At 52.9% G+C, this 23264-nt stretch overlaps 1 protein-coding gene across 10 annotated transcripts in view; it reads left to right on the forward strand.

Annotated features, from left to right (window-relative positions):
* SZT2 (SZT2 subunit of KICSTOR complex) overlaps positions 1-23264 on the forward strand; it is a 56935-nt gene that overhangs the window by 31129 nt on the left and 2542 nt on the right. For 8 of the 10 annotated variants that reach the window (XM_051625787.1, XM_051625789.1, XM_051625791.1 and 5 more), the window contains 36 exons: positions 236-421; positions 494-829; positions 968-1157; positions 1547-1621; positions 1730-1868; positions 2088-2208; positions 2427-2556; positions 2672-2824; positions 2938-3040; positions 3418-3535; positions 3717-3828; positions 4264-4382; positions 4778-4942; positions 5578-5662; positions 8834-9022; positions 9145-9342; positions 9699-9868; positions 10051-10217; positions 10650-10747; positions 11587-11719; positions 11834-11961; positions 12243-12373; positions 12877-13059; positions 13490-13760; positions 13977-14056; positions 14403-14528; positions 16262-16467; positions 16590-16683; positions 18045-18125; positions 18525-18599; positions 19949-20162; positions 20441-20624; positions 20924-21046; positions 21315-21816; positions 22135-22251; positions 22610-22678. In XM_051625787.1, the coding sequence (XP_051481747.1) occupies positions 236-421; positions 494-829; positions 968-1157; positions 1547-1621; positions 1730-1868; positions 2088-2208; positions 2427-2556; positions 2672-2824; positions 2938-3040; positions 3418-3535; positions 3717-3828; positions 4264-4382; positions 4778-4942; positions 5578-5662; positions 8834-9022; positions 9145-9342; positions 9699-9868; positions 10051-10217; positions 10650-10747; positions 11587-11719; positions 11834-11961; positions 12243-12373; positions 12877-13059; positions 13490-13760; positions 13977-14056; positions 14403-14528; positions 16262-16467; positions 16590-16683; positions 18045-18125; positions 18525-18599; positions 19949-20162; positions 20441-20624; positions 20924-21046; positions 21315-21816; positions 22135-22251; positions 22610-22678 (5571 nt within the window). The remainder of the gene's footprint in view (positions 1-235; positions 422-493; positions 830-967; positions 1158-1546; positions 1622-1729; positions 1869-2087; positions 2209-2426; positions 2557-2671; positions 2825-2937; positions 3041-3417; positions 3536-3716; positions 3829-4263; positions 4383-4777; positions 4943-5577; positions 5663-8833; positions 9023-9144; positions 9343-9698; positions 9869-10050; positions 10218-10649; positions 10748-11586; positions 11720-11833; positions 11962-12242; positions 12374-12876; positions 13060-13489; positions 13761-13976; positions 14057-14402; positions 14529-16261; positions 16468-16589; positions 16684-18044; positions 18126-18524; positions 18600-19948; positions 20163-20440; positions 20625-20923; positions 21047-21314; positions 21817-22134; positions 22252-22609; positions 22679-23264) is intronic. The other 2 variants (XM_051625788.1, XM_051625797.1) reach the window with 1 other exon arrangement.

A 23264-nucleotide genomic window follows, 5' to 3' on the forward strand; every position in this document is an offset into this window, starting at 1 on the left:
GTATCATACAGACCATGGACCTTGTGCTCCCCAGAAGTATGGGATAACCCTGACAAAATTCTTGCTGCAGATGGGGTGTGCCAGGCAAACTTCTCATCAGATACATTCAGGTGGACATGAGGGGATGTAGGTGAAGAAAGGGGCTGCCCTCATCCTGTTGGGACTTGGTCAGAATGGGAGGAGCCGTGCAAATGTTGTTCACCTTGGTCTTGCTCTGTGTCCTTGCTCTGCTCAGATTCGCTGGCTCCTGGATGATGAGATTGTGTCTGCACTGCGCCACTCGCAGGTCATCAGCACCTCCATCCTGCACCGAGTGGCCACACATATCTATAACTCCAAGGGGCGACCCAGCTGCCACAGCGAGGTGGTGCTGCTCCAGTTTGTCTTTGGACCAGAGCACTCCCTGGAGAAGTTCAAGGAGGTAAAGAGAAAGCCCCCTGAGGTAGTGACATACATTTAGCTAGTGGGATGCTTATTCTTCCCTGTGTTGCAGGAGTTCAGAAGAATGGCTCTGCCAGGCTATGTGCTCAATGCGGAAGGCAATGACTACCACTACATCTCCATCAGTCGCCTGCACTCCAGGCAGGCAGCTCCAAACTCTATGGGGACACCTTGCTTGCATCCAGCTGGAGGGGGCAGCAGGACAACCCTGGGCCAGACAGGCCAGGAGGGGAGCAGTGAAGCAGAGGCAGAGGGCTCTGACCTACACCACACAAGCTGTGTCCTCCCAGAAGAAGCCCAGGGTCTCTGGGGATGGCCAGAGAGTGAGACACGCATTGTTCCAGGCACAGGAAATGCCATACATGGAGGCAGCCGTGCACAGGATGAGGTGAGAGACACTGCAGTGGTCTGTTGGTGGGAAGGTGTGGGACACTGGTAGCAGAAGGGAGAAGGATGCAGAAGCATGATCGCACTTTTTTTGGTACCTGTTTTTCTGGTAATTTTTGCAACCTTGGCTTGTGTGCAGGTCCCTGGAGAAGTGCTGAGCCTTGAGCAGAGCAGAGCACCTGGCCATGACTCCCTGGAGGAGGCAGCTCTAGAGACAACTGTACAGTCACTACCATCCTCATCCTCTGAAAAAGGGAACAGTGAGAAATCGCCACTAGTGACACCATCTGCAGCGAGTCTGACTGACTCTGTGACACAGGGCAGGGAAGGTAGGAGCTGTGAATGTGGGCAGGATGTACCTCAGCCTCAGGAACTTTGAAGGGAATTACCACATTTTGGCTGTAGCATACAAAGCCCAACTGCTATTCCTGTTCCAGTCCCTCAATATTAGAATTGGTGGTGTTGCACTGTTGTTGCACCTGGTCCTTGCCAGGTCACTGGCAATTCACTGCTTACCAGTACCCAGGGTACTAGGCTGTGCTGCCACACTGATACCCGTGATGGCATGAAGTTCCTGGTGACTCCAGTAATGGATGGGAGAACTGCCTCCACATGGCCAGTGCTGCCTGGTTGTCCTGTGGTGTAGTGTTTCTCCAGATGGGTCACATGAAGGGACTTAGCAAGTGCTCTCATGATCAAACCCCTCTTCTTTTTGCAGGCTCCAGCAAGCAGCGTCCCAGCCGTGTGCAGAGCCTTGTGTCGAGCCAGGGCAGCATGGACTCTGACCACCTGGGTGAGTCTCCCAGCGTAGGGGTGACTTGACAACATGCAGGCAGATGCTGGCAGTGATGTGAGAGTGTGGGGGACAGTGTGCCTGGGCTGAAGCAAGGATACATTGCAGGTTATGATGGGGGAAGCAGTGACTCGGAATATGAGGAGGCACTAATGAGCGACCAAGAGCCCAGGTGTCCCCTCATGCCAGATTTCTGGCTCATCATAAAAATTCAGCAGGACCGAGTGGAAGTCTATTACCACACACGGTAAGGAGCATCCCACTGTCTGTCAGTGGTTTCTTTATACCAGGACATAATTGCCACTCCCTCATCTCCAGATAGGAGCTCCTTCCTGCCCTGGGGACTAGACTGGTGCTCCTTAATGGGGAGGCAGCCACTCTTCCTCACTGTGTGCCTGCTCCTAGCACACAGGGACAGGCATTGTTCAGGTGCTCTGCTGACTCCTCTTTCCTTTTCCTTGTAAAGCAGCCTAAGTGTGGAAAAGGCAGCATCAGCAGAGACAGAAGAGGAACAGTCAGGAGAGTGCCAGAGTCTCAACCAAGTGGTGGTGAAGAAGATCAGTGAGATCTGCAGGGTTGTCAATCAGGTAAACAAATCTGCAGAAGGCAGGGGCAGAGCTGCAAGTCATGAGATGGCTTGAATGCAAAGGGACCTCTGGAGGTTGTCTGGTCTGGGCCCAGCTCAGAGGAGGGCCTGGGGAGCCAGTTCAGTTGGAGTTTCTGTTGAGGGATCAAAGGAAAAGAGACTTGGTCTGTCCACTTGGTTGTGCAACCAAGGGACCCAGTCTTTTCTCATCCTTTGCAGCGCTTGCTGCTGCAGGACCTGCATGACAGCCACATATGCAACTCATTACTGGTGGCAGAAAGTGAGGAGGACATCTGGAAGAGTGAAACGCCATATACTTCATACAGGCAGCGTGTCATGCCCACGGATGGTATGAATATGCCCTTGCCCATGCCTCAGCAGCAGTGCCACTGCCTGCCCATGGGTGGCTAAACAGATGGTGACTTCCACACTATGGCCTCAGCTATGTCCTATGTTCTTGGCAGATTACTCTGTAGAGGAGAGCTACCAGCCCCGGGACTACCTGGCTGCCACCATGCAGTTCATGCCAGGGCACTTTGCTTGTGATGTTGTCTGGAGCACACTCATCCATGTACATTCACGCCTCAAGATGGGCCCCAACATGGGAGTCTCACGAGGTGTGTACATCCCAGGTTCCCCCTCATTTTGCATGTCAAGAGTCCAGCTTCTGGCTGGATTGGCTCGCCAGAGGGGGGTGTGTGGGGTAGCTAACCTCCCACATTGCCCACAGCGATCCAGGCACTTCGCTCGGTGCTCAACGCCTTTTCTGTGGTGAATAGGAAGAACATGTTTGTCTACCAGGAACGTGCCACTAAATCTGTTTTCTACCTCCGGTAAGAAGCCAGCGTGGCTTGTTGGCCTGACCCTGCCCTGCTACATGCATTACACCAGACCAAGGGCTCCTGGGGGCACAATGTTTGCCCAGCCTTAGGGACCCTGCTGTGACCCAAGCAGCAAATACCTGATCTCTGATGAGTTAGAGTGGCATCAAGCTAGGCCCCTCCTTCTCTCCCTGTGCTAAACCTTTACATGGGAGGGGAAAGGATGATTTTTTGAGGGAGTCACAGAACAGTTTTTCCATAAACTCGTAAGGACTAATCCCCAGAAAGCGCACAGGGAAGCGCAAAGATGATGTGTATCTTCCTTCTGTGGAGGTATGTTGCCCTTGTCCTTGGGAATGGAGGCTGACTTGTCTTTGTCCTGTATTCAGACTGACTGAAACCACCTACAGTGGGAAGGTGTGGGAAGCAGAGAGCGTCCTTAGTCAAGCATCTCGCTCGCTGGCACTGACGCGCAGCCAGGAGCCCATTTACACTGAGGATCTAATGGTGAGTCTGCTGGTCTCTGGGAGTGGTGGAGTGGAGGGAACTCGGTAGTTCCATCAACCTGGATTTTATTTAGGATAAAACATGTTCTAGGTGTGTGGAGTGGGCTAGCAGTAGGTTGGTTCTGCCTGACATTGCAGATAGGCCAAGACATGTTTCCATGTGGCTGTTTTTGCTTCTCTAGGGTTCTCGTTCCTCTCTGGACACAGCCTCGTGCCGTAGTGTGGACTCTACCCGCCCTGTGGGACAGGTAGACAGACATATCCAGCTGATGGTCCATGGTGTTGCCCCAGCAGGTAAGTGCTACAGCACCTAGGAGCAGATGAACTGTGCTGATGCAAAGCAGAGGTCCCTGCCCTCTTTGAAGAGCAGATAAAGTATCTTCCTGAGCAAGCTGCTTTTTCTTAGCCCATATGTGTTCTCCATTCTGTGTGGATGGGAATGTGAGGAATGGATCCATGGCCCACCATGAAACCTCCTGCTGGCCAGGTGGCTTATGCCAGTTTTGCCTATACAGGAGTGCATTTGTATTTGGCTGCTGTACCAGCAGTCTTTGTTATTGTGAACAGGTAGAAGTAGATGCCTGAAGAAATAAATGGTGGGGAAAGATAACCTCCTTGTAGGAAGTGACTGTGAGGGTGGTACATCCTGAACAGGCAGGGGAGGGGTAGCTGTGGTTGTTCTTACTCGATGGGCTGAAAAAGCTGCTTGTATCTCTGCTTACTTGTCAGGGCCTGAGATCACAGATGAGCTGGTGAAGGTGCTGCGCAGACGCCTGGATGAGGCTACCCTGGATATCATCACAGTGATGCTGGTGCGGAACTGCAAGCTGACCCCAGCTGATGTGGAGGTACCTCACTGGTATCTGCTCTGCTCATCCCAGAGCCCAGAACACTTTCCTACTTTCTGACCTGTCTAAGCCCTTCTGCTGCCTCAGGGCAGGGAAGGCCAGGGCAGTTTGCTGCATCCCATTCCCTGCTCCAGTGCTTACTTAGGCTAGCGTTCACTGAGGTATGTACTGAGTGGGTGGCAGATCCCCTTTGCTGGGATTTGCAGCATGACAAGGCCACCCTGTGAATACCCTGGGAACATCTGCTTACATCTGTCTTGGGGTGCTGTTGATGGATCTGGGTTGTGCCCACCACGCTCCCCCTTTGCATAGCCAGCTGGCATAACTTGGATCTTTATCAGAGCCACACGGCATCCTGCTGGTCTCAGTTGAGTTTTAAAGCCTTCTCTTTGCAGTTTATCCAGCCCCCTGGGACACCACCCACAGAGGTCCTGCAGTTCACACTGCCACCCTCTGCCCTGCCTTGGCTGCATGCAGTAGCCTACTACCTGCGCCAGAACCTGCTCATCTTCCTGCACACCCCAAAGTACACAGACAGCAACGTGGAGCACCACTTCAAGGTACAGAGAGGTGTGCTTTGGGACAGCAGTCTACCCATCTTCTACTTGCTGTCGGGGGCATTTGTCGGGGCAACTCAGTCATTATGTTCCTAGCTCTGCCACATAGTGTCAGGGAGGAAATAACACTGAATACAGAATGCTGGAGGAGTTTCACAGGACTATGAGCAGTTCCTGTTTAGCCCAGGGTAAACTGGAACAGGCCTTGCTTTGATACAAGTGGTCACTTGCTGTGCAAAAAGGAACAGCTACAAAGTTCATGCCCACAATCTTTGCCCAGGAGCATGGGACAAGACCTCCTTGCAAAGCTGAGCATGTTTGCTTGCATGGCTCCCTCAGATGTAAGGACTGAAACGTCAGGGTTAATAAAAGTTTAGGAGCAACTACCCACCCCCCTAGCATGGCCATAGCAAGGAGAGAAAGTGAGACCAGATGTGTAGTGCCATATAAACACTGCACAGAGCTGTAGGAGGATCCTTCTGCTCAAGGGGGTGGCCAAGGCTGTGTTAGCAAGTGTTTTAATAGGTGTGGATTGCTTGCTGGAGGTCTGGGGATGAGCTCTGCACACATGTAAGCCTCTGCTTCCAGTTAAGGCAAGTTCTCAAATCTCTGTAACTAGTCTTCCTTGCTTTCCTTAGCATTATTTCAACCACAGTGGGAACATCCCTGACCAGGATCTCTACCTGTACAACAAGCCAGGGGGCCAAGGCACTGGTGGCAAAGGTACTGTGCTCAACTAATTTCTGAAACAGTGTATGGGGTTGTGTGTGGGAGAGCAGTTTTCTGTGTTGGAGAGCTCTTGAGTGACTGAGAAGGGCCGGTGTTGGGGCACTGTGTTCCTCCTGTGGCTGGGAGGTGGGCAGGGTGTGTGCTTGGGAGCTGCAAGCCCATGGATGTGCAGTGGAGGGAGCCAAGGCCTCCCACAGGGCAACTTGGTCTGTTGCTCTAGGAAGCAGCTCTAGGTTCAGTAGCTGTGTGGTCAAGATGTAGTGAGACCTCAGTAAGTGTGGGGCACAGAGTGTTAGTGGGGTTGGATCAGGGAGCATGGACAATTATGCTGGAGCCTTGTCTTGAAGAGGTAGCTGAATACTGTATGTAACTGAGCATGAGCTGTGGGGGCAATATGCTTGCTCTTTTTATGGGACTGCTGGAGGAGGGATTGGGTAGGGCCCATCCTGCAGCAGGCTGTCATGTCATGTTTTGTCTGGGCCATGTGGACTGTCACCTGGCCATCATGTGTCTCGTGCCCCTCATGCACCATCTGAATGTTCTTCTGTTATGTAGGTACCATGTCGGACCTTGTGCAGCACCTCTTTCCACTCTCCCATTTCCAAGGTAGCTGGTGGTTCCAAGGTGGCTCCAAATATTACTCCAGTTCCCTTTCCTGTGCAGCTCCCTGGCTGCTGTGGTCCCTGCTGTTGTTTTCCTTGTGTTGTGGCTTCAGCTCTGACTCCTCTGTGTGTTTATGTGTGTCCATTTAGCTGAGCCTCCTCTTTCTTCCTGGTTGGATAAATGAGCAAACAGAGCCTGCTGCCCTGAGATGGCAGCTCTGCAGTCCCCAGCTGCTGAGAGTCTTGTGTGCTGCCTTGTTAGCTTGCAAGCACTGAACTCTAAAAATCCTTCAGCGTTTTTCCCCACGAGTCCAAACAGGCATCTCCTCCCTCAGGAAGAGAGGTTATGATGTTTCAGCTGTGGTTTCGTGCTCCAGGGTGTGACATCATCACTCTCTCAGTGGCTGTGTCCTGGGCTGGGAGGTTCCCTTGCATACCAAGGGCTAGAGTGGCCAGGCACCACTAGACATGTACTTTGTATTTCAGTGAGCCTGAGTCAGAGGGGGCTCAGAGTCCCTCACAGATGAGGTAACAGCTCCCTAGCACCCCACCTCTCCATGGGATGCGATGGACGAGCATGTAGCCAAACTCCATTGCACTGGCCAGTAAGGTCCTTGACAGCTCTTGCTAATTTACCTCTTCCTACCTCCAAGAGCTCAGCTTGTGAGTTTCTCACCTGTCTCTCATACCTGTGATTTAGTGGTTGCATTTCAGCTTTTCTGTGCTGTAACAAGACTGGAAGCCATGTTCCCTGTGGCAGGGAGGCTTGCTTTTCTGCAAGAGACTGAGCCAGCTGCAGGGTGTTTAATGCTTGGCATCTTCTTGGCAAACCAGCTCTGTCTTGGGGAGCACATGCAAATGAGAAGTCTGTTCCTGCAGCTGCTGAGCTGGCCTGCTTGAAGGCACTGCTGTGAGTGCTCCCTCTCTAGTCTAGGTGTCCCAGCACAAGGAGGACATGGGACATGATGCATGGTTGTCCTTATGTTCTCACCTGAGATGGACTGAAGCAGAGTGGAGCTACAGGAATGGCTGTGATAGGGAAAGCTGCCAGAGAGGAGAAGGCTGAAGGGGCTCAGTGTGGGAGTGTGTCTGGGAGAAGAAGATGACAATAACTACATCTTAGTCTGTAGTTACCTGCATGAACGTCCACTGTCATTCGGGTGGACCTGAGCTGACTGTCGAACCAGACAGATGAGGAATTTGTGCCATTTAGTGTTTAAAGAGAGAAAGTTTGCTTGGGAGAGCTGGTATGCACTGTCATGTGGGGCAGATTTGCTGTTCTGGGTCAAGTCCAGATCCCCCCTACTTTTGATGTTTAGATTACAAAATATTCCATTGTTTGCTGGATAAAGGGTTGTTCCTGTGTCTGTCTGGGGAAGAGACATAACAGAGCCTGCTGCAGAGCACCTCTGAGATAAGACAGATCCTCTGCTTTTCTTCAAGTGGAGGATTATTCATAGATGTAGAGATTCCTTCACTCAGTGTGAGTGCAAGTGAGCTGCCCTTTGACTTGAATACCCACCTATCTCCTTAGGGAGCAGTTCTCTTCATCCCAGTACCCTCTTCCTTGCATCTGGCATGTCTTGGAGGAAAGGCTGCTGCAGATCTTACGCTTCATTAGGAATGATGGAGACCAGGTTTATTGTGCTGCTGGTTAGACCTGGGTGCAGTCTACAGGGCTTGGATATGTCTCAGCCCAGGGACCTCACAACTGCATCCCTGCTGGTGCTTTCTTGTAGTCCAGGCAACAAGCTGGGCCATGGGGAGTGAGCTCCTGTTGCACCCAGGTCTGTATCAGAGCTTTTTCTTCTGCACGGGCCCAGGCTTGCAGCAGAGGGGCTGTGGAGCAAGCACCACACTGCTGCTCTGCTGCTCTGAGCTGTCCTGTCGTGTGTGTGTGTGTGTGTGTGTGTGTGTGTGTCAGGCTCAGCACAGGGAGGCTGTAGACAGCCTGAACTTTGCAGCAACTCTAGGCTAATACTGTGTGTCAACCTGCATTGTTCCCAGCCTTGCTGGTAGGAGTGTGTGGAGAAGGCCTCAAGATCAGATCTTATAAAGTGGGGAGAATGACTGTAATCTGCAGCAAGTTATCCTGTATACAGCCCTCCTCTGCAGGTCCTTCATAGCCTGGAGAGGGCTGCTGGAAGGTTTATGGGTTCTGTACTCAGTCCCTTAAGAGTGAGGGATGGCAAGTCCCATCCTAGATCTCTTTGCATGCAGGCTCTCCTGGGGCAAATGAAGATACTTTCCCATTACATATGGGGCTGGACAACCTGGGAAGCTCCTGCAGGACAAAGTGGAAGCTCTCTGTGGGAGATACTTGGGGTGATCAGGACAATTTGTGCCAAACATCATGCTGCTTATCCTGATTTCCCACAGGTGCACCTTTCCTCTGCTCCCCTGGCTGCATCCCCTCCTGTGGGCCCTGTCTGCCACATGGCACTGGGCAACCTAAGTGGTGACAGGCTGGTTCCAGGTGTGGGGTGGCAGGCTGTCAGCAGGGCTTGTAGGGGGTGCACCCAGTGCTGAGCTGATGGGGGCTGTTTCGGACTCTCCCCTGCAGGAATCGCATGCATTGCTCTGACGTTTGTGGATGAGCACGGCAGCCCCACCTTGCTGCCCCATGGGGAGAGGCCTGACCCTCTGAAGCTGCCTCTCTCCTCACCCATCATGGGCCTGCTGCAGGACACTGACTTTGAAAGCCTCACTGCGGTCAGCAGGCACCAGCCAGAGGCCGGCACCCTGCCTTCAGGTAGGAAGCGAAACAGGCCACAAGCTGCCAATTCCCTGCTGCCTCTGCAGCCTCTGGGTCACCCAGGAGGGGCTGGTTAATGTGGGGGTGCAAAGCCATGCAGGACTGCCCTTTCCCTGCAGAGCCCTGCGTGCTGGTGCGCCTGGATATCTGGGAGAAGGGCAACATCAGCCTGCTGCAGCTGTCGGAGAAGCTGCGCGGGGCCCTGCGCCACGCTCTCTGTGATGCCATCATGGAGTTCCTTGTGCTGCCAGCCCCACTCTGCGTGGAAACCACCTGCCCCCTGGGTGCCATGGACCTTGAGGAGCTGAGCTCTGCAGGTGAGAGCCTGCACAGGATGGTCACCCCAAACCCCCAGCCAGCCTCACTCCTCCCACCTGGCCTGCGGGAGTTTGGCTCTGCTGGGGGAACCAGGGCTGAGGGGCTGGGAGGGAGGAATCTGCTCTGCCCTCAGCAAGCTGCACTGTGTGATGTCTCAGGGAAGAAGCATTATAGAAATTAGGCTTGGAAGAAGTACTTAAAGGTCTGTCTGCTCCCCAAGACTGAATCCACTTTGCTGGGTGTTGCTAAGGGTTCTCTCCAGTCAGGCTCTGGCCAGCCACAGCGGGGTACACGGGGACATTAGCAGTGTCACAACAGGAGGCTCTGGAGAGTCTGATTTCATCTGTCTCCACAGGAGGCCTAAGGAGGACCATGTCTGAGACCAAGGGTTTGGCCCTGACCACTGGTGGGTCTGGCAGGAGCTGTCCCCCACCCTTGCACTTCACTTCTGCCCCTTCACCCAGCTCTGGGGAGCCAGTGACACCCACAAACAAGCTGGGACGCCGCAGCTTCTGGGACATGCTGGTAATGTTGAGGGATCAGTGGGGAGCAGTGCCTGTAAGTCCTCATGGCGTGTCACACCAGGAGGAACAGAGTGGAGGAATCTGGCTGGGGTTGGGAGGCCAGCCTGGTAGCAGGGTCTTTGAGGTCAGGGCATTGCCTGGGCCTTATGTGTGCACAGCCTTAACTTGCTCCCTTCTCCCTAGAGCAAGACAGAGTCCTCAGAGCTGGGCAGCCCCAAGACTACTGATGACATTGTGCTGGAGAGACCAGAAGAGGCTCGCACAAGGCGGCGGCACAAGACTGAGAGTGTCAAGCAGCATCTGAGCCAGGATCGGGCTACAGCCACAGCTGAACTGGAACAGGCACAGAGGCAAGCACAACCTGCAGGCCAGGCAGCCAGGGTGTTGCTTCTTTCTGTCTGCTGTACAGCACTCTGCAGTCCAATGTCCTGCTGGCTCTGTCTGCATCTTAATCCTCTGGACCAAATCTCCTTGTAGTTTCTCCCTTACACAGCCAGTTAGGAGAGCTGCTTTCCACACACAAAGCCTCAGTCCTTACTATTGGGAGCACTGTTGGTTCTCCCTGCCAGAGATCCTTTCCCTGCATCATGGGGCCTTGTGCAGCACCTGACACCCCTGTGGCTTCTGAGCCAGAGGGAAAGCTCAAGGACTGTAGCAACCCAAAAAGGGGGCTTCCTGGGTTTAGCTGTGATGCCAGGTGGAGAAAGACCATTGCACCTTTGTGCCTTTGTTGCTGTTGACTTAGAATCTGGTGTAACTGTGCTTCCCTTTACTCTTCCCAGGCGCCGAGCCTGCCAGTTGGAAGAAGGAGATGTAGGTACTATGCACCCACTCTTCAATCAAACCTGCCAGCAGTGGATGGCATTCATGAACAACCTGGGTATGTAGCTCAGGTCCCAGCTCCTGCAGATGGGCTGGGGATTGGCCTTTTTCTCTGGAGCTCTGAGGACAAGGCCTTATTTGGCACCAGGCCATCCACCTTCAATCCTTGCTGATCTGTACCTAGTTACACACCCTGTCTCTTTCCAGACCTTGCCAGCATCCTGCTGGTTTTGGGGCCAGCATCAGCATTATAAAGCTGTGGCAGGAGCCTAGGCATGTGTCTCTCTACACCTTAACAAACCTGCTAACGCCTGTGATTGTATCTGTCATGCTCCAAATTCAGGGCTTGTGGTAATGAAAGAGCTCCCAGGTGTAGCAGGGAGGGAGGGCCTAAGCCTCTACAACATGTTTTGGCTCTGTGAAGCTCCGTGGGAGACCCTGACTCTTGCAGGGAGGGACTGGAGGAGAGTTGCCTTTCATATGGTGGCATTTGGGTGTGGCTGCCCTGTTGCTGCTTTCTGGATACTTCTCACTTCAGTGTTTGTGCATCCTCTCACACCTCCTGCTGGCAAGGTGGTCTTCCTCTGATGAGGAGTAACCAAGGAATAAGCAGGAGAATGAAGTGCCATGCTCAAGGCATGTAAGGAGTTTGGTCCAGGTCCCACTTCAGGTCCGAGCCTGAAACCAGGGATTATTTGAGCCTTCATCTTCTCTTCCTCCATATAAGGTCCTTGTTCTCCAGCTCTGCCTGTGTCAGTCCCTGACAAGGCAGGAACTTGGCCTGCTCTCTGCAGCAGGCCTGCAATGGGATTCCCTTAGCACTCTCTGCTGCCTGGGCAGGCAGGGCTTGGCTCTGGGGCAGTTGAAGCCTTGTTCTACAGTACTTCTTCCATGCAGGGTGCCCATCAGTGCAGCAGTGCTCAGCAGAGATTGTGTCCCGTTTCCTCCTGCCCTCCATCCTGGTGGAAGTGGTGAGCCTGGTCACTGCCCTTGCGAGTGACACCACTGTCAAGGTGTTTGAGCAGATCTGGTGAGTGACTCAGTTTGTAGGAAGCTGTTTGGCACCAGCAAATTCCGATCAGCTGTGCCAGCCTCTTCTCCCATGGCTCTACTTGTCAGCCACCTCTGGTGCTCTTCTTTGCAGCTACCATCGGGGCACTGCCTTCTTGCCCTACAAGCCTGGCCAGAGCTCCAGCCCTCGCCCGGCAGCCGTCAGGCACTTCGTCCTGCTGGGACGCAACTTCCAGCAGTGGCGTTGCAGCACAGAACAGGGTGAGCATCTGGTCAGGCTCTGCAGGACTGTGCCTGGGCTTGGGGGGTGGTAGGTAGATCAGCAGGGTTCCCCTCTCTGCTGGGACAGACTGTGTTTGTGCCTGGAGGTGCGCAGTGGCTTGCCTGTTTTTCAGCTGCTGACAACTTATTCTCAAATTGGCTTGTAAGTGCTTATTTCAAGACAAGTGAAGCAGTACTGTGGCACAACATCCTTAAATGGTGTGTGGGATGTAAGAGTGGGATGAACTGGTCTGAGGGTCATAACACTGGGTTTCTTCCAGTTCACAAAGGGCTCCAGCGCTTTGAAGCTATGGAATTCAGCTCAACAGAGAGAGGCTCTGACCCAAGCCTTGTTGGACGAGACCTGGCACCTCGGCAAAGATTCCTCTTCATAGAGATCATTGACAAAAAGGTAGCAATGATGCCTGTGTGATGTTGTCTCCTGAAAACTGAGCTGTTCCCAAATGGTTCAAGGCTAGAAACAGGAGAGGAACAGTGCTTGTGCAGGCAGGCAGGAGCCCTCCAAAGCAGCTGTACAGAACATCTCTACTCATGTTACAGGCAGAGCTTGGGGGTTCCCTGAAGCATTGTGGGGAGTGCTGGAGAGACAGCAGGCCTTGTTGTCTCTGACTTAATTTCCCTCATTGTGGACTATAGTTGCCTTTTTCCTCCCCACAACAAGGGCCACATAAAGCTGGGCACTTGTGCTGCCAGCACAAGTGCCACCACCACTGCTGTAGCTGTTAACAGGGGGCTGAGAATGAGCTGTTGTCACTCTCCTTGTTTCAGCCTTGCCATTTGAAACTGTCTGGAGCTGCAGCAAGTACCACCCAGAGCACCAGGAGCAGCCTTTGTCACCATGCAGGCCCTCTCTGAGCAAGTCCTTCAGCCTTTCTCCCTCTCCTCTCTCTCCAGCTGACGCTCTACACCTACAACTGGTCCCCAGACCTGGGGGCCAACCTGAACTGCTCGCTTATTCGCCTGCTGCAGTGGCAGAATGCCCGGTCCCACATTGTGCACTGCCTGCTCAGCCAGAAGCTGGGACTCTTCCACCACCACTGCTTCATGGACACACCATGGCATGAGGACAGCAAGCAGGTAGGGCACCTGGCCCGGCAGAGAAGCCCTTTCCTTTTCAGGAGGAACCTTGGCAGTTTGAAGGTCAGATGAAGACACTTCTGTGCTTTTGTATGCCAGTTGGCAGGGCATCCCCTGGTGTTCACATGTCCAACTGCAGCTGTGTCCAGCCAGGCTGTTGCTGTCTGCTCTTGGAGGCAGCCAGAAGAGGAATGGGAAGCAAGTTCTGCTGTTGGCAGCACTTATCTGCAACTAGATTATTTTGGGTGGAGGAGGCTGGGGAATGGACTTCCCACTGCATATGAGGGCCATGCTGAGCCAAGGCCTTGTTCTCATCAGGACTGGTGATGGAGAAGGTCAACAGATATGTCTGCAGATGGCCAAAATTAGGTTTACTCTGTTCTCGTGGGTCCTTTGTCCAAGACTTTCATGGCTTTGTCTGCTTGCTTAGGAGCCAAATCCTTTCCTGAATTCCACTTTGGAGGTGGATGCACTGATCCGGAGCTCCAGCCCCCCACCTTACAAGGAACAAGGCCGGCTGAGCAGCTCTGCCCGCGGCCTCCCGTCTCTGCACTTCCATCCCGACGTGGTGCCCTTTGATGAAGCTCTGCGGGATGTTACCACCATCAAGCGCATACCCCATGGGCCTGAGTTGGGAGCTTTTGACCCTGTGTCTCGGCATGGAGCCCAATTCCTGGAAATCAAGAGCATGGAGAGGAAAGGTAAAGCAAGGGTCTTGATGTCATGGGAGCCTGCCTAATCATCTTGCTCCTGGAGAAGGAGCTCAGAAGAAGCAGAACATGAGTTCTGGCAGAGGGGACAGCTCTCAGCTGCTCCTGCCAGGATGCTGTGAGGGGACGGGTAATAGCTTGAGCAAGGGGAGCAGCAGTACCTGGGGCTGTGGCTTGATACTCTTGTGGCTGCTCTCTTTCCTCCAGAACTGGAGAAGCAGATGAAGATTGAGAATCTCTTTGTCACCTGGCAGCAGAGGTCGGCGCAGTCCAACATGCCTATCAGTGTGAGTGCAGCCCGGGTGGGCGGGTGGCAGGCTGGGCCTTCTTACAGCACACTGGGAGCACCAGCTTCCTATGGCAAAGGGGAACACTGGAGCTCAGAACAGGCTGTATGCCAGGATGGTGTTTGGCAGTGGAGCAGAGCTCTATGCTCGAACTGCTGGGGTTTCTGGGCTCCAGCACCAGGCTTGGGAATGGAGCCTCACAGCCCAGCACTAGAAAGGCTGTAAAGCTGTGGGCTTCCCTCTGGAAGTTGATCCCCGTTTGAGGAGCAGCACAGTGTTGGAACAGCTTTTTCTCAGGCTTGATGAGGGATGTGTGTTGTAACTGTGTTCCTCTTGTGCTGTGCAGCTGGCAGACCTGGAGACCCTGAAGCAGTCCTCACGCCTGGTTCACTACTGTGCTACCCCCTTGCTCTTTGAACCAGTCTTCCGGCAGCAGATCCAGACTGACCAGCAGGGCAAGGTAGAGGGGAAGGTGAGCATCAGCAAGTGCCAGTGGGACTTTGTGCACTGGGGCAAGGGATAGGTTAACAATATTTTTCCAAGACAGGGCTGCCTAAGCTCACCCCTGCATTGCAGGATGCATTTCCACCCTGTAAGAGGGAGACCGAGAAAACCCTCGGCTCCTCATAGCCTGTCTTCAGCAGCCAAACTCATCCCAGGGAAGACTGATTTCTGTTTTCTACCCAGGGAATTCAGGGCTGAGTCTAGCAAAGCCATCAGGGAATGCTGTCTGGTACTGATCTGTGGAGGAAGCAAAACTTCACTCTATGCATTCAGCAGCCAGACCTGGTAAACCTCACCTGGACCCAGCAAATAGCTGGAACAATTGAAAGCAAATTGGCTGAATCCTGAGCAGATTGCACCCTGACAGGCTCTAACCAGTGCAGATCCTGCACCAGCTATTCATGGTCTTTGTGTGTCAGAGGGGAAGAACATGTTGTTGGAATTTATCTAAATGTCAAAAGGATTCTGACAGGGTCCTTAAACAGAGATTGCTATAGAAATTGAGAAATGGAGAGTATCAACACAGAATGAAAACTTCACTTTGTTTTTGGATCAGAGCAAAAGGAAAATGGGTTATTCAATCTGAGGAGCCTGGCAGCAGGGGTTTCAAGGTTGTATATTGGGTTCTGTATCTCCAGATCATTTATTGCAGTATATAGGGGATTCTTTGCAATGCTGTGTGGCTGTTCGTATTGGCCAGAGCAGAAAAAGAACTGCAAGGAACTCGAGAGGAATCTGAGTAGCCTGTGAAATGAGGCATTGTGGGAGCTGGGGCCTGCTTCCCAGTAAAGCAGAACAAAATGTGAAGAGAAATTTGAACTCCTGCATTGTACACCAACTGTAGAGCCTGTATGGAGCAGACAGCTCAGTGGATTTCTTCAGTTTGTGAACAGTTACATACAAAAGACAAACTGTTTTAAAAGTGCATCAGAAAAGGGTGCTACTATTATTTGTAACATTCCCACACATTTTTTAAATACTAGTGTATTAGTGTCTTTATCTTGCTAGTAAGTGTGAGACCAAGCATCTTGTGGCAAAGGCACTGAACTAGAGAGACTTGGGAGAGGGTCAAAGAGTAGCTGGAGAGATCCCAGGTAAAGAGACTGCTCTGGTAAAGAGACTCACCTGGGGCAGGTGAGTGAAAGGGCAGATAGAAATATGTATAAGAGCCACAGGCTTGAAGTAAAGGGGTCAAGAAAAGAAACCTGAGTCTCTTACAGCACAAAGACAAGGAGTATTCCAGACACAAAAAGGAGAACTGAACATGGTTAAAAGGAAACACTATTCCTATTCTGTGCTACTGAAGTACTACACTAGTCAGCAGGATTCATAAGGGGATTGGACTCTTACTGTGGCAGTAGGAGCTGAAGCTCTTTTGAGACTTGTGTGAACCCATTGTGAGCCACTAAAACTTTGTGAAAGTTGTTCTGGGGGCGGAGAGTTAAATTATCCTCTTCTACCAGGGTACCTTTTCCTGCAGTCGATGGAAGTGCTGTTAGGTCAGTCCATGGCTGGGTAAAATTTGGATCTTGTGTTTGGGCCTGTGCACTAGAACAGTGTTTAAGTAATCAGCTCTGAGTGCACTCTGGCAGAGGGAGATCTGCCCCCCACTCCACCACAGCACCTGGTGGTGTTCCAGTGAGTGTCCCCTGCTGGGGCCAGATGCAGCAGGTCTCCTTAGGAAATTATTTTCTATTCCAGAAGCGCCACCGCTCAAATGACTCTACAGCTTCAGGAAGGGACCGCAGCCACAGCTGTGACTCAACAGAAGCTCTGCCCTGCAAGGTGAAGGAGGAGCCCTGGTTGCAGGAGATGTGCAATGCCTTCTTGCAGCAATATATCCAGTACCTGCAGAGCATGGGCTTCATTCTGGTCCAGGTGCGGCCACCCTCACCCACCACTCGCAGGTTAGTGATGTTCTGGGAATCCTGTTGTTGGAGAAAGGCCAACATGCTGAGCTATGCCCTGGTTTGACACAACAGGAGATGTTGGCTCCCCTACTCAAGGCTCTCTCTGCTGTCATTTCCAGTAGTACAAGCCGGATCCGAGCTCTGGCAGCAACGGGCATGGAGGGGAGAGGGTCCTTTTCCTACACGAAGCCAAAAGCAGAGGGGAGTCCAAAGGTGAGTGCATGTCTGTTAGAGGGGTGGAACTGGGATGGAAGTCAGGCTGTGAAGTAGGGCAGTTCTGGTTGGCTTTTCAATGAGTTTCAGACAGAAAGGATGTGAGAGGGCAGAGAAAGCACCAAAGCAAAAAAAAAGTTCTGTCTAGACCAGCATCTTCTTTGGGATGCTGGGTCAGATGAGACCTTCTTGCCCTCCTGTATGTCTTCCTGCAGCCCCTTCCTGGGACTGGGTGGAACCAGGGCAGATTTCAAAAGGACAGCAACAACCTTGTGTGGACTCAAAAGAGGAACATGGTGACCTGAGGCCAGCCAACTGACTTCGGGTGTGATTCTGGCGGTTTACCTGTCAGAGAAGCCTCAGCATCTATGGTGATGTTCTGGAGCAGAAGGATCTTTAGTTTAAGTGAGATGAATGCTGAAGTCGAAGAGATCAGAGAAGATAAACCCAGAGTGGCTATTGCAAGATCAGGCTGAGGCTCTTAATTTCTAAAGAAGTGGCAACTAGGGAGGGACAGGACAGAACTCTACCAAATCACAGCTAGCCTGGAAAGGGATTGGCTCCTTGCTGCCTTGTTTGATACAACACCCAGACAACATCATATGAAAGCACTGGGAGGTAGTTTCAAAGCAAAAGGGAGTGTTTCTTTGTGCAGTGGGTGACAGTGGTCTTTATCAAAAGGTTTTGTGAACACAAGCTTACAAGAGGGAATTTGTTAGTACCTGGAAGAGGAATCCATCTGAGTCGCTGGATGGGCAGAAACCATCTGTAGCTCATGAAATCACCCAGGGATGATGGGACCACAAAGAATTTGCTCACCCTTTTCTGACACTTTCCTGGCACCTATCTATGGCTGATGTTTTGTACAGGATTGTGGCCAACAAAACACCTTGCAGTTAAAATGAGAAGAGAACAATCCACTGGAACAACTTAATAGGGGGAAAGTTAATTTGCTGGCAGCTATGCTCTGCGTCCAAACTGTATGCCTCTGATAGCTGCTGTGTCAGGCAGCTGTGATGCTCTGGGGAGTGCTCAGCAGGGAGAGGTGGGAGCAAGGTTTTGCAGGCAGCATCACCCCTCAGCTCACAGTGTCCTTGAACTCCAGAGACACCCTGTCCTGAGTAAGCAGGAGGTGAAGAAAGCAGTGTGGTCTCTTGAAGGCTTTTCATTAGGTTTGTTAGAATATTTTTTTTTTACAGTCAGCTCTGGCATGTCTGCTCTTCTCCCTCCGGTGAGGGGGCTTAGTTGATGAGGCTCTGTTTTCATCTCTGCCTCAGAGCCTGATGGCAGCCTCACACTCTGGTGTGTGGGCTGCTTTCCTGTGCCACAGAGCCTCTCTAGCTTTGTCCTTCTCTTCCCAGAGCACAAGCCCTGCTGTTGCCACATATCATCTACAGAGAGCTCTTCCGGGAGGGATTGTGCTGATGGAACTGGCCTTCCAGGTAAGGAAGAACAAAGAAACAAAGTACAATCTCTGGGAATTCAGGCAGCCTTCAGAAGTGACAAAACGAGTGATGAGGAGGAGTGTAGCAGGGATATGTAATTCTTGCAATCTTTTCTGGCCTCTTCATTGGTCCTGCAGGACTGTGGATCATCTAGGAATGGTTCTGCAGGACTCAGAGCAGTAAGAGGTGGGCTAATAAAAGATGCAAGGGCTCAGCACCAGGTAGGGTGGTCAGTGCTCAGCCATGTGTTGGCTGGGCCAGCTTGTTTCGGACAGGAGGGGAAGCAAAACGTGAAACAAGAGTGTCTGGAATCCAGCCCAGAGAGTGAAACATGTGGACTGCTCTTCCCTGGAGAGTCTCAAGGCCTGTGCTGTGCTCACATGCTCTCTCCTCCAGGGCTATTACTTCTGTGTGAAGCAGTACGCGCTGGAGTGCTCGCGGATCCCCATGGGCCAGACTGTGAACTCCCAGGTAATGGCTTTGCAGGCACAGCTGGTGCTCCTGGGGATCAGGGGCCGCTCTGGGAGAGGCACCAATCTCTGGGACAGAATGGCGTTTCAGGTGCAGCAAGTTATGTGGAGCTCTGTTCCCTCCTCCTTGGAAAAGCAGAACCACGCAAAGCTTTTTGCAGCCATGTGGCCTCTGCAGCCTGCTGCTTGAGCAGATCTGGAGTGCAGTGAAAGGGGGTGGGAGGTTTGGCAAGAGGATGACGCTTGTCCTAGCTTGGGGAGCAAGATAGAGCAGGCTGGGGAGATGTAGGAGCAATTCTGGCAAAGGTGACTGCTCCAGGGAAAGCTAGTGCATGGAAAGCCAGAAGCTCTCTGCTTCCCTTGGCACAAAAGGGAATTAGAATGGGAACAGGGATCTGTGAACATGAATTGTTGCCCTTTGCTGGAGATCACTTTCTGCACCACGAGCCCTAGTTCTTGATAACTGTGCTTTGCTCTGCAGCATCATGGGGTTGCCTGCTTCCTTTTATTTCAGTGAGGCTGTCTCCTGCCTGTCCACAGAGCACTGTGGTAGCTGTCTAGAGGTTGGCCAGCCCCAGCCTGTCTGAGGCAGGAGGCATGTCTGACCATACTCTCCTTTCCAAGATGGCTTTATAGCAAGACTGTGTCTTACATATGCCAAGAGTGGCTCTCCTGAGCTTAGGGCCTGCCAGGGACTCGCCTTGGAATTTGCTGAGCCTTTCCTGGGAAGCTTGCATGTGCACAGGGCAGGGTAACCAGGCTGTAGCTGGCATTGCAGGGAACATCCAGGCTCTGGCTGAGCTAGAGAAAGACTTTGCCTGGTTTTGCAGTGGGAGGAGATTGGTCCTGGGAGCAGTGGGCAAGAGGCATGGGGCTTGCTGCAGGGGCCTGGCCAGCCTTTCCACATGCTGGGACTAGCCCAGAGTTCCTCCAGGTGGGGCAGTTCGCCTCCTCTGCCACTTCTCTCCTTTTGTCCCTTTGGGCTTGCGCAGAACAGGCTGGATGCAGGAATAGAGCTGGGCAGTCAGTGCCTTGTCCCTCTTCCCAGTGGCTGTGCATGTGGCTCTCAGCACAAGGGGGACATGAACCTCATGCCAAAAGACATGTGCTCATCAGCCCATACTGTTACTGGAGATGAAGAGTGGGGTCAAGTGTGGAAGGAGCTATCAAGCTGGATCCCCTTGCAAGGGGCAAGACAGCAATGCAAGGCAGAGCCTGTGTAGCCACCCCTGCCCCAACACCAGAGCAGGATGCAGCCAAGAAGCAGTGTGCACAGTGCAGACCTGCAGGCTGTCAGCAGGGCCTAGTGCCTGGTTAACATTCCTGCCTTGACTCCCTGTCCCTCCACAGCTCTCCATGCTCTTCACAGAGGAGTGTGACAAGGTGCGGGACCTCATGCATGTGCATTCGTTCAGCTATGACTTCCACTTGCGTATAGTACATCAGTATCTGCTGGGTTCCCACATGACCCTTCGTCAGGGCTACCATCTCACCAGCTTCCTGGAGGATTTCATTGCCCACCACCCTGACATTCCCAAATTTGGCCGCAACCACGTTTTCCAAGGTGAGTGGCTCAACATGTGATCAGTTGGGGGTTAATCACCAACCCGTAACTTGGCAAAAGGTTTCCAAGTGTTTTACAAATCAATTCGACCCCAGGAGTATCTAGGGAGATGAGGGAGAGGTTGACGTAAGGGGGCCAGCTCCAGAGGAAGTCCTTACTGCTCTGTTGTGGAAGGGAGGTGATTAGCTCTAGAGCTCTGTCCCCCAGAGTAGTTTCTAGAACACCAGCTGGGAGGCAGTGAGTGACCCCTGTGATAGCAATGTGTCCTCCTCCACTAGGCATGCTGGCCCTGCCCACCAACATGATCACTGCACACCAGCTGTACAACTACATCGCTGACCACGCCAACGCCTACCACATGAAACCCTTGCGCATGGCCCGGCCAGCCACGGGCAGTGACAACAAGAAGGGGACACCAGGCACAGAGCAGAATGAATATGCACTGGTCTCTATTTGGAACAGGTGAGTGCATCTGCTGCAAGTTCCTGGAGATTGGTGGGTACCCACTAGTCCTGGGGACACTGCCCCAAGGTGCCAGCAAAGCTGACTGTTCTACGTGCTACCGGGCAGCAGTTCTGCTCAGCTTTTCTGCAGTGGCCAACAGGGGTGCTGGCCAGGTGTGCAAGTGCAGTTGACATTTCCCATAGCACTTAGGAGTCCTGCTGTGTTGAATTGCCTCTGCCCAATAGTTAAGTTGTGACCAAGAGCTTTGGGAGAACCAAGTGAGCTCCCCTTCATACTGATGTGCTTTTTGCTCCCAGCTCGGGCTCCTACAAGGACTCTGAAGGTCTGCGTCATCATGATGACTTTGATGTGTCCCTCCTGGTGTGTCACAGTGCAGCACCATTTGAGGAGCAGAGTGAGGCAGAGAGACGCATGCTCCGGTGAGCACTGGGGGCCCAGAGACGTGACATGAAAGTTTCCTGGCTGGGGAGGAGGGGGCTGGGAGGGGTTGGCTCTGTCTGGGATATCACAGGCAGGTTTGGTGCTGTCTGGAGATGATCCTCACAGGGAACTGGGCATTGTGGTATATGTCCTTATCTGGGCAGAGGAGCACCCTTCCTGGCAGGGATAGAGGCCCACGATTCATCTGCAGCCCAGCTGAGAAGGGAGAAGCCCTTCCCCAGGTCACAAGTGTCTCCTTGCTCTCAGCTTGCGTTTCTACGTCATCATGACCAGCCAGCGCGAGCTCTTCCCCCGGCTCACGGCTGACATGCGGCGCTTCAAGAAGCTGCCGCGCTTGCAGCGGGAAGTGCTGGAGCCTGTAGTGGGCCGGGCAGCCTGGGAGGCAGCAGAGCCAGAGACAAGCCTGGGGCAGCAGCAGCCGGCAGAGCGGGAGCTGTGGCAGGACGTGGAGGACAGCAGCGAGTTCTACACAGGGAGCGCGCAAGTCAAACTGGGGCCTGGACTCTTCTACACCTCGCCGCTCTTCCCCTTGCTGGCCTCTGAGGTGGCCTCAGCCCAGAAGCAGCTCAGCAGCATGGTGCAGCTGGCCAAGTGCCACTGCCGCAGGGACAACCTCTGGAAGCGCCTCTTCCTCTTGGAGCCTCTGGCTTCAGATAAGCTGAAGCTGGGCAAGCTCTCACTGGTGGAGCTGGAGGAGCTGCTCGATGCTGTGCATGGGAAATCCATTGCTGATGTCGACCCCCAGCTGGTGAGCAGCAGGGATGGAGTGGATGGAGCAGCTGCTGTTCTACTCTGGGGAGGGAGCGAGGGAGTGGTTGAAGGGCCTGCAGGGCACATCTCTTCCTGCTTGGTGGGAAAGTAGAGGCAGGAACATAGCTCCTAGCTGGCAGGAGAAGGGGGAGGCTACATGGACCAGTCTGTGGAGAGCGAATAGCTCTTGGGTCAGCATGCCTCAGTGGGCTGTGATGGATGCATCTGATTTGGGGTCTGAAGGCTACTGCAGCATTATGGCTGCTGGTGCCATGGCTAGAGGGAGGCTAAAATCAGCCGTGTTCCATGTCTGCAGGGATGCTTCCTCACCATGACAGTCTCCTGGTACCAGAGCCTCATCAAAGTGCTGCTGAGCCGCTTTCCCCAGAGCTGTCGGCACTTCCACAACACTGAAACTGGAACCCAGTATCTGGTAAGACAGCCCATCACCCACCTGCAGCCCCTCTCTCTTGTCCAGGGCCCCTGCCTGCTGCAGCTTCTTGCTGCAGTGTGAGCCTCTTAGGATAGGAATGTGCCTGTGGGCACTTTCATGATGTTGCTCTCCACTCTGCTGCTGGTACAGCAGTGTCTGTCTGTCTGCCCCCAGGCAGACAGGACACTCTCCACACCCAGAGCCTCGTGCTGTGCATAGCCCCATGGTTTGGCAGTGTCAGCTTGAGCCAGGCAGACTTGAACCTTCACAGGTTTATCGTGCCACTCATCCTGCCCACCAACATGTCCCTGGGTCTGTGCTGTCTCCTTTGCAGTGTGTGCTGTGGCTCTCTTGACAGGTTGTGCTCAACCAGAAGTTCACGGATTGCTTCGTCCTTGTGTTTCTCGATTCCCATTCAGGAAAGACGGTAAGAACTTGGGAACATCAGAAAAGCTATATTGGTTCAGGCTGGGAGTCTGTCTAGATTCATCCAGCAGTTGGCAAGGGCAGGTGCCCATGGAGAGAATAAAAGCAAGTCAAAAGCTTGTTAACACCTTTCCCAGTTACTGCCTCAGCATCTGACAAACTGTGGCCCAGGCCTGCCCTGAGCTAGAGGTGGCCTTTGCATTTATTTAATAGCCCTTTGCAGCTTTATTTTCTTTGGTTAATTTGTGGCATCCATGATCTCCTGTGATTTGCTGCTCCTACAGTGTAGGTGGAGCTTGTTCTCAGCTTGTTTTTGAACCTCCTTCTGCTCTTTTCATGTGATGCCCCTTTGTTCTTGAATTGGAAAACCATGAGCAGTTGATCCCCTTTTCCTTCACAGGGTTGCTTTTGGATCATGCTCTCAGACATCTCTCTATTCAGCTCTAGTCAAATCTGCACAGGCCTTGGCCTTCATCAGACTTGAGGGCAAACATACTCTGCTTTCACCTGTGCTCCCAAGTGGGCTGCAGGATGGGTCAAGGGAATGCAGCTCCGTGTGAGAGCAGGGGATTTACAAGATGCTTCAG

The sequence above is a fragment of the Apus apus genome, chromosome 7, assembly GCF_020740795.1.
Source record: "Apus apus isolate bApuApu2 chromosome 7, bApuApu2.pri.cur, whole genome shotgun sequence".
Lineage (NCBI taxonomy): Eukaryota > Metazoa > Chordata > Aves > Apodiformes > Apodidae > Apus > Apus apus.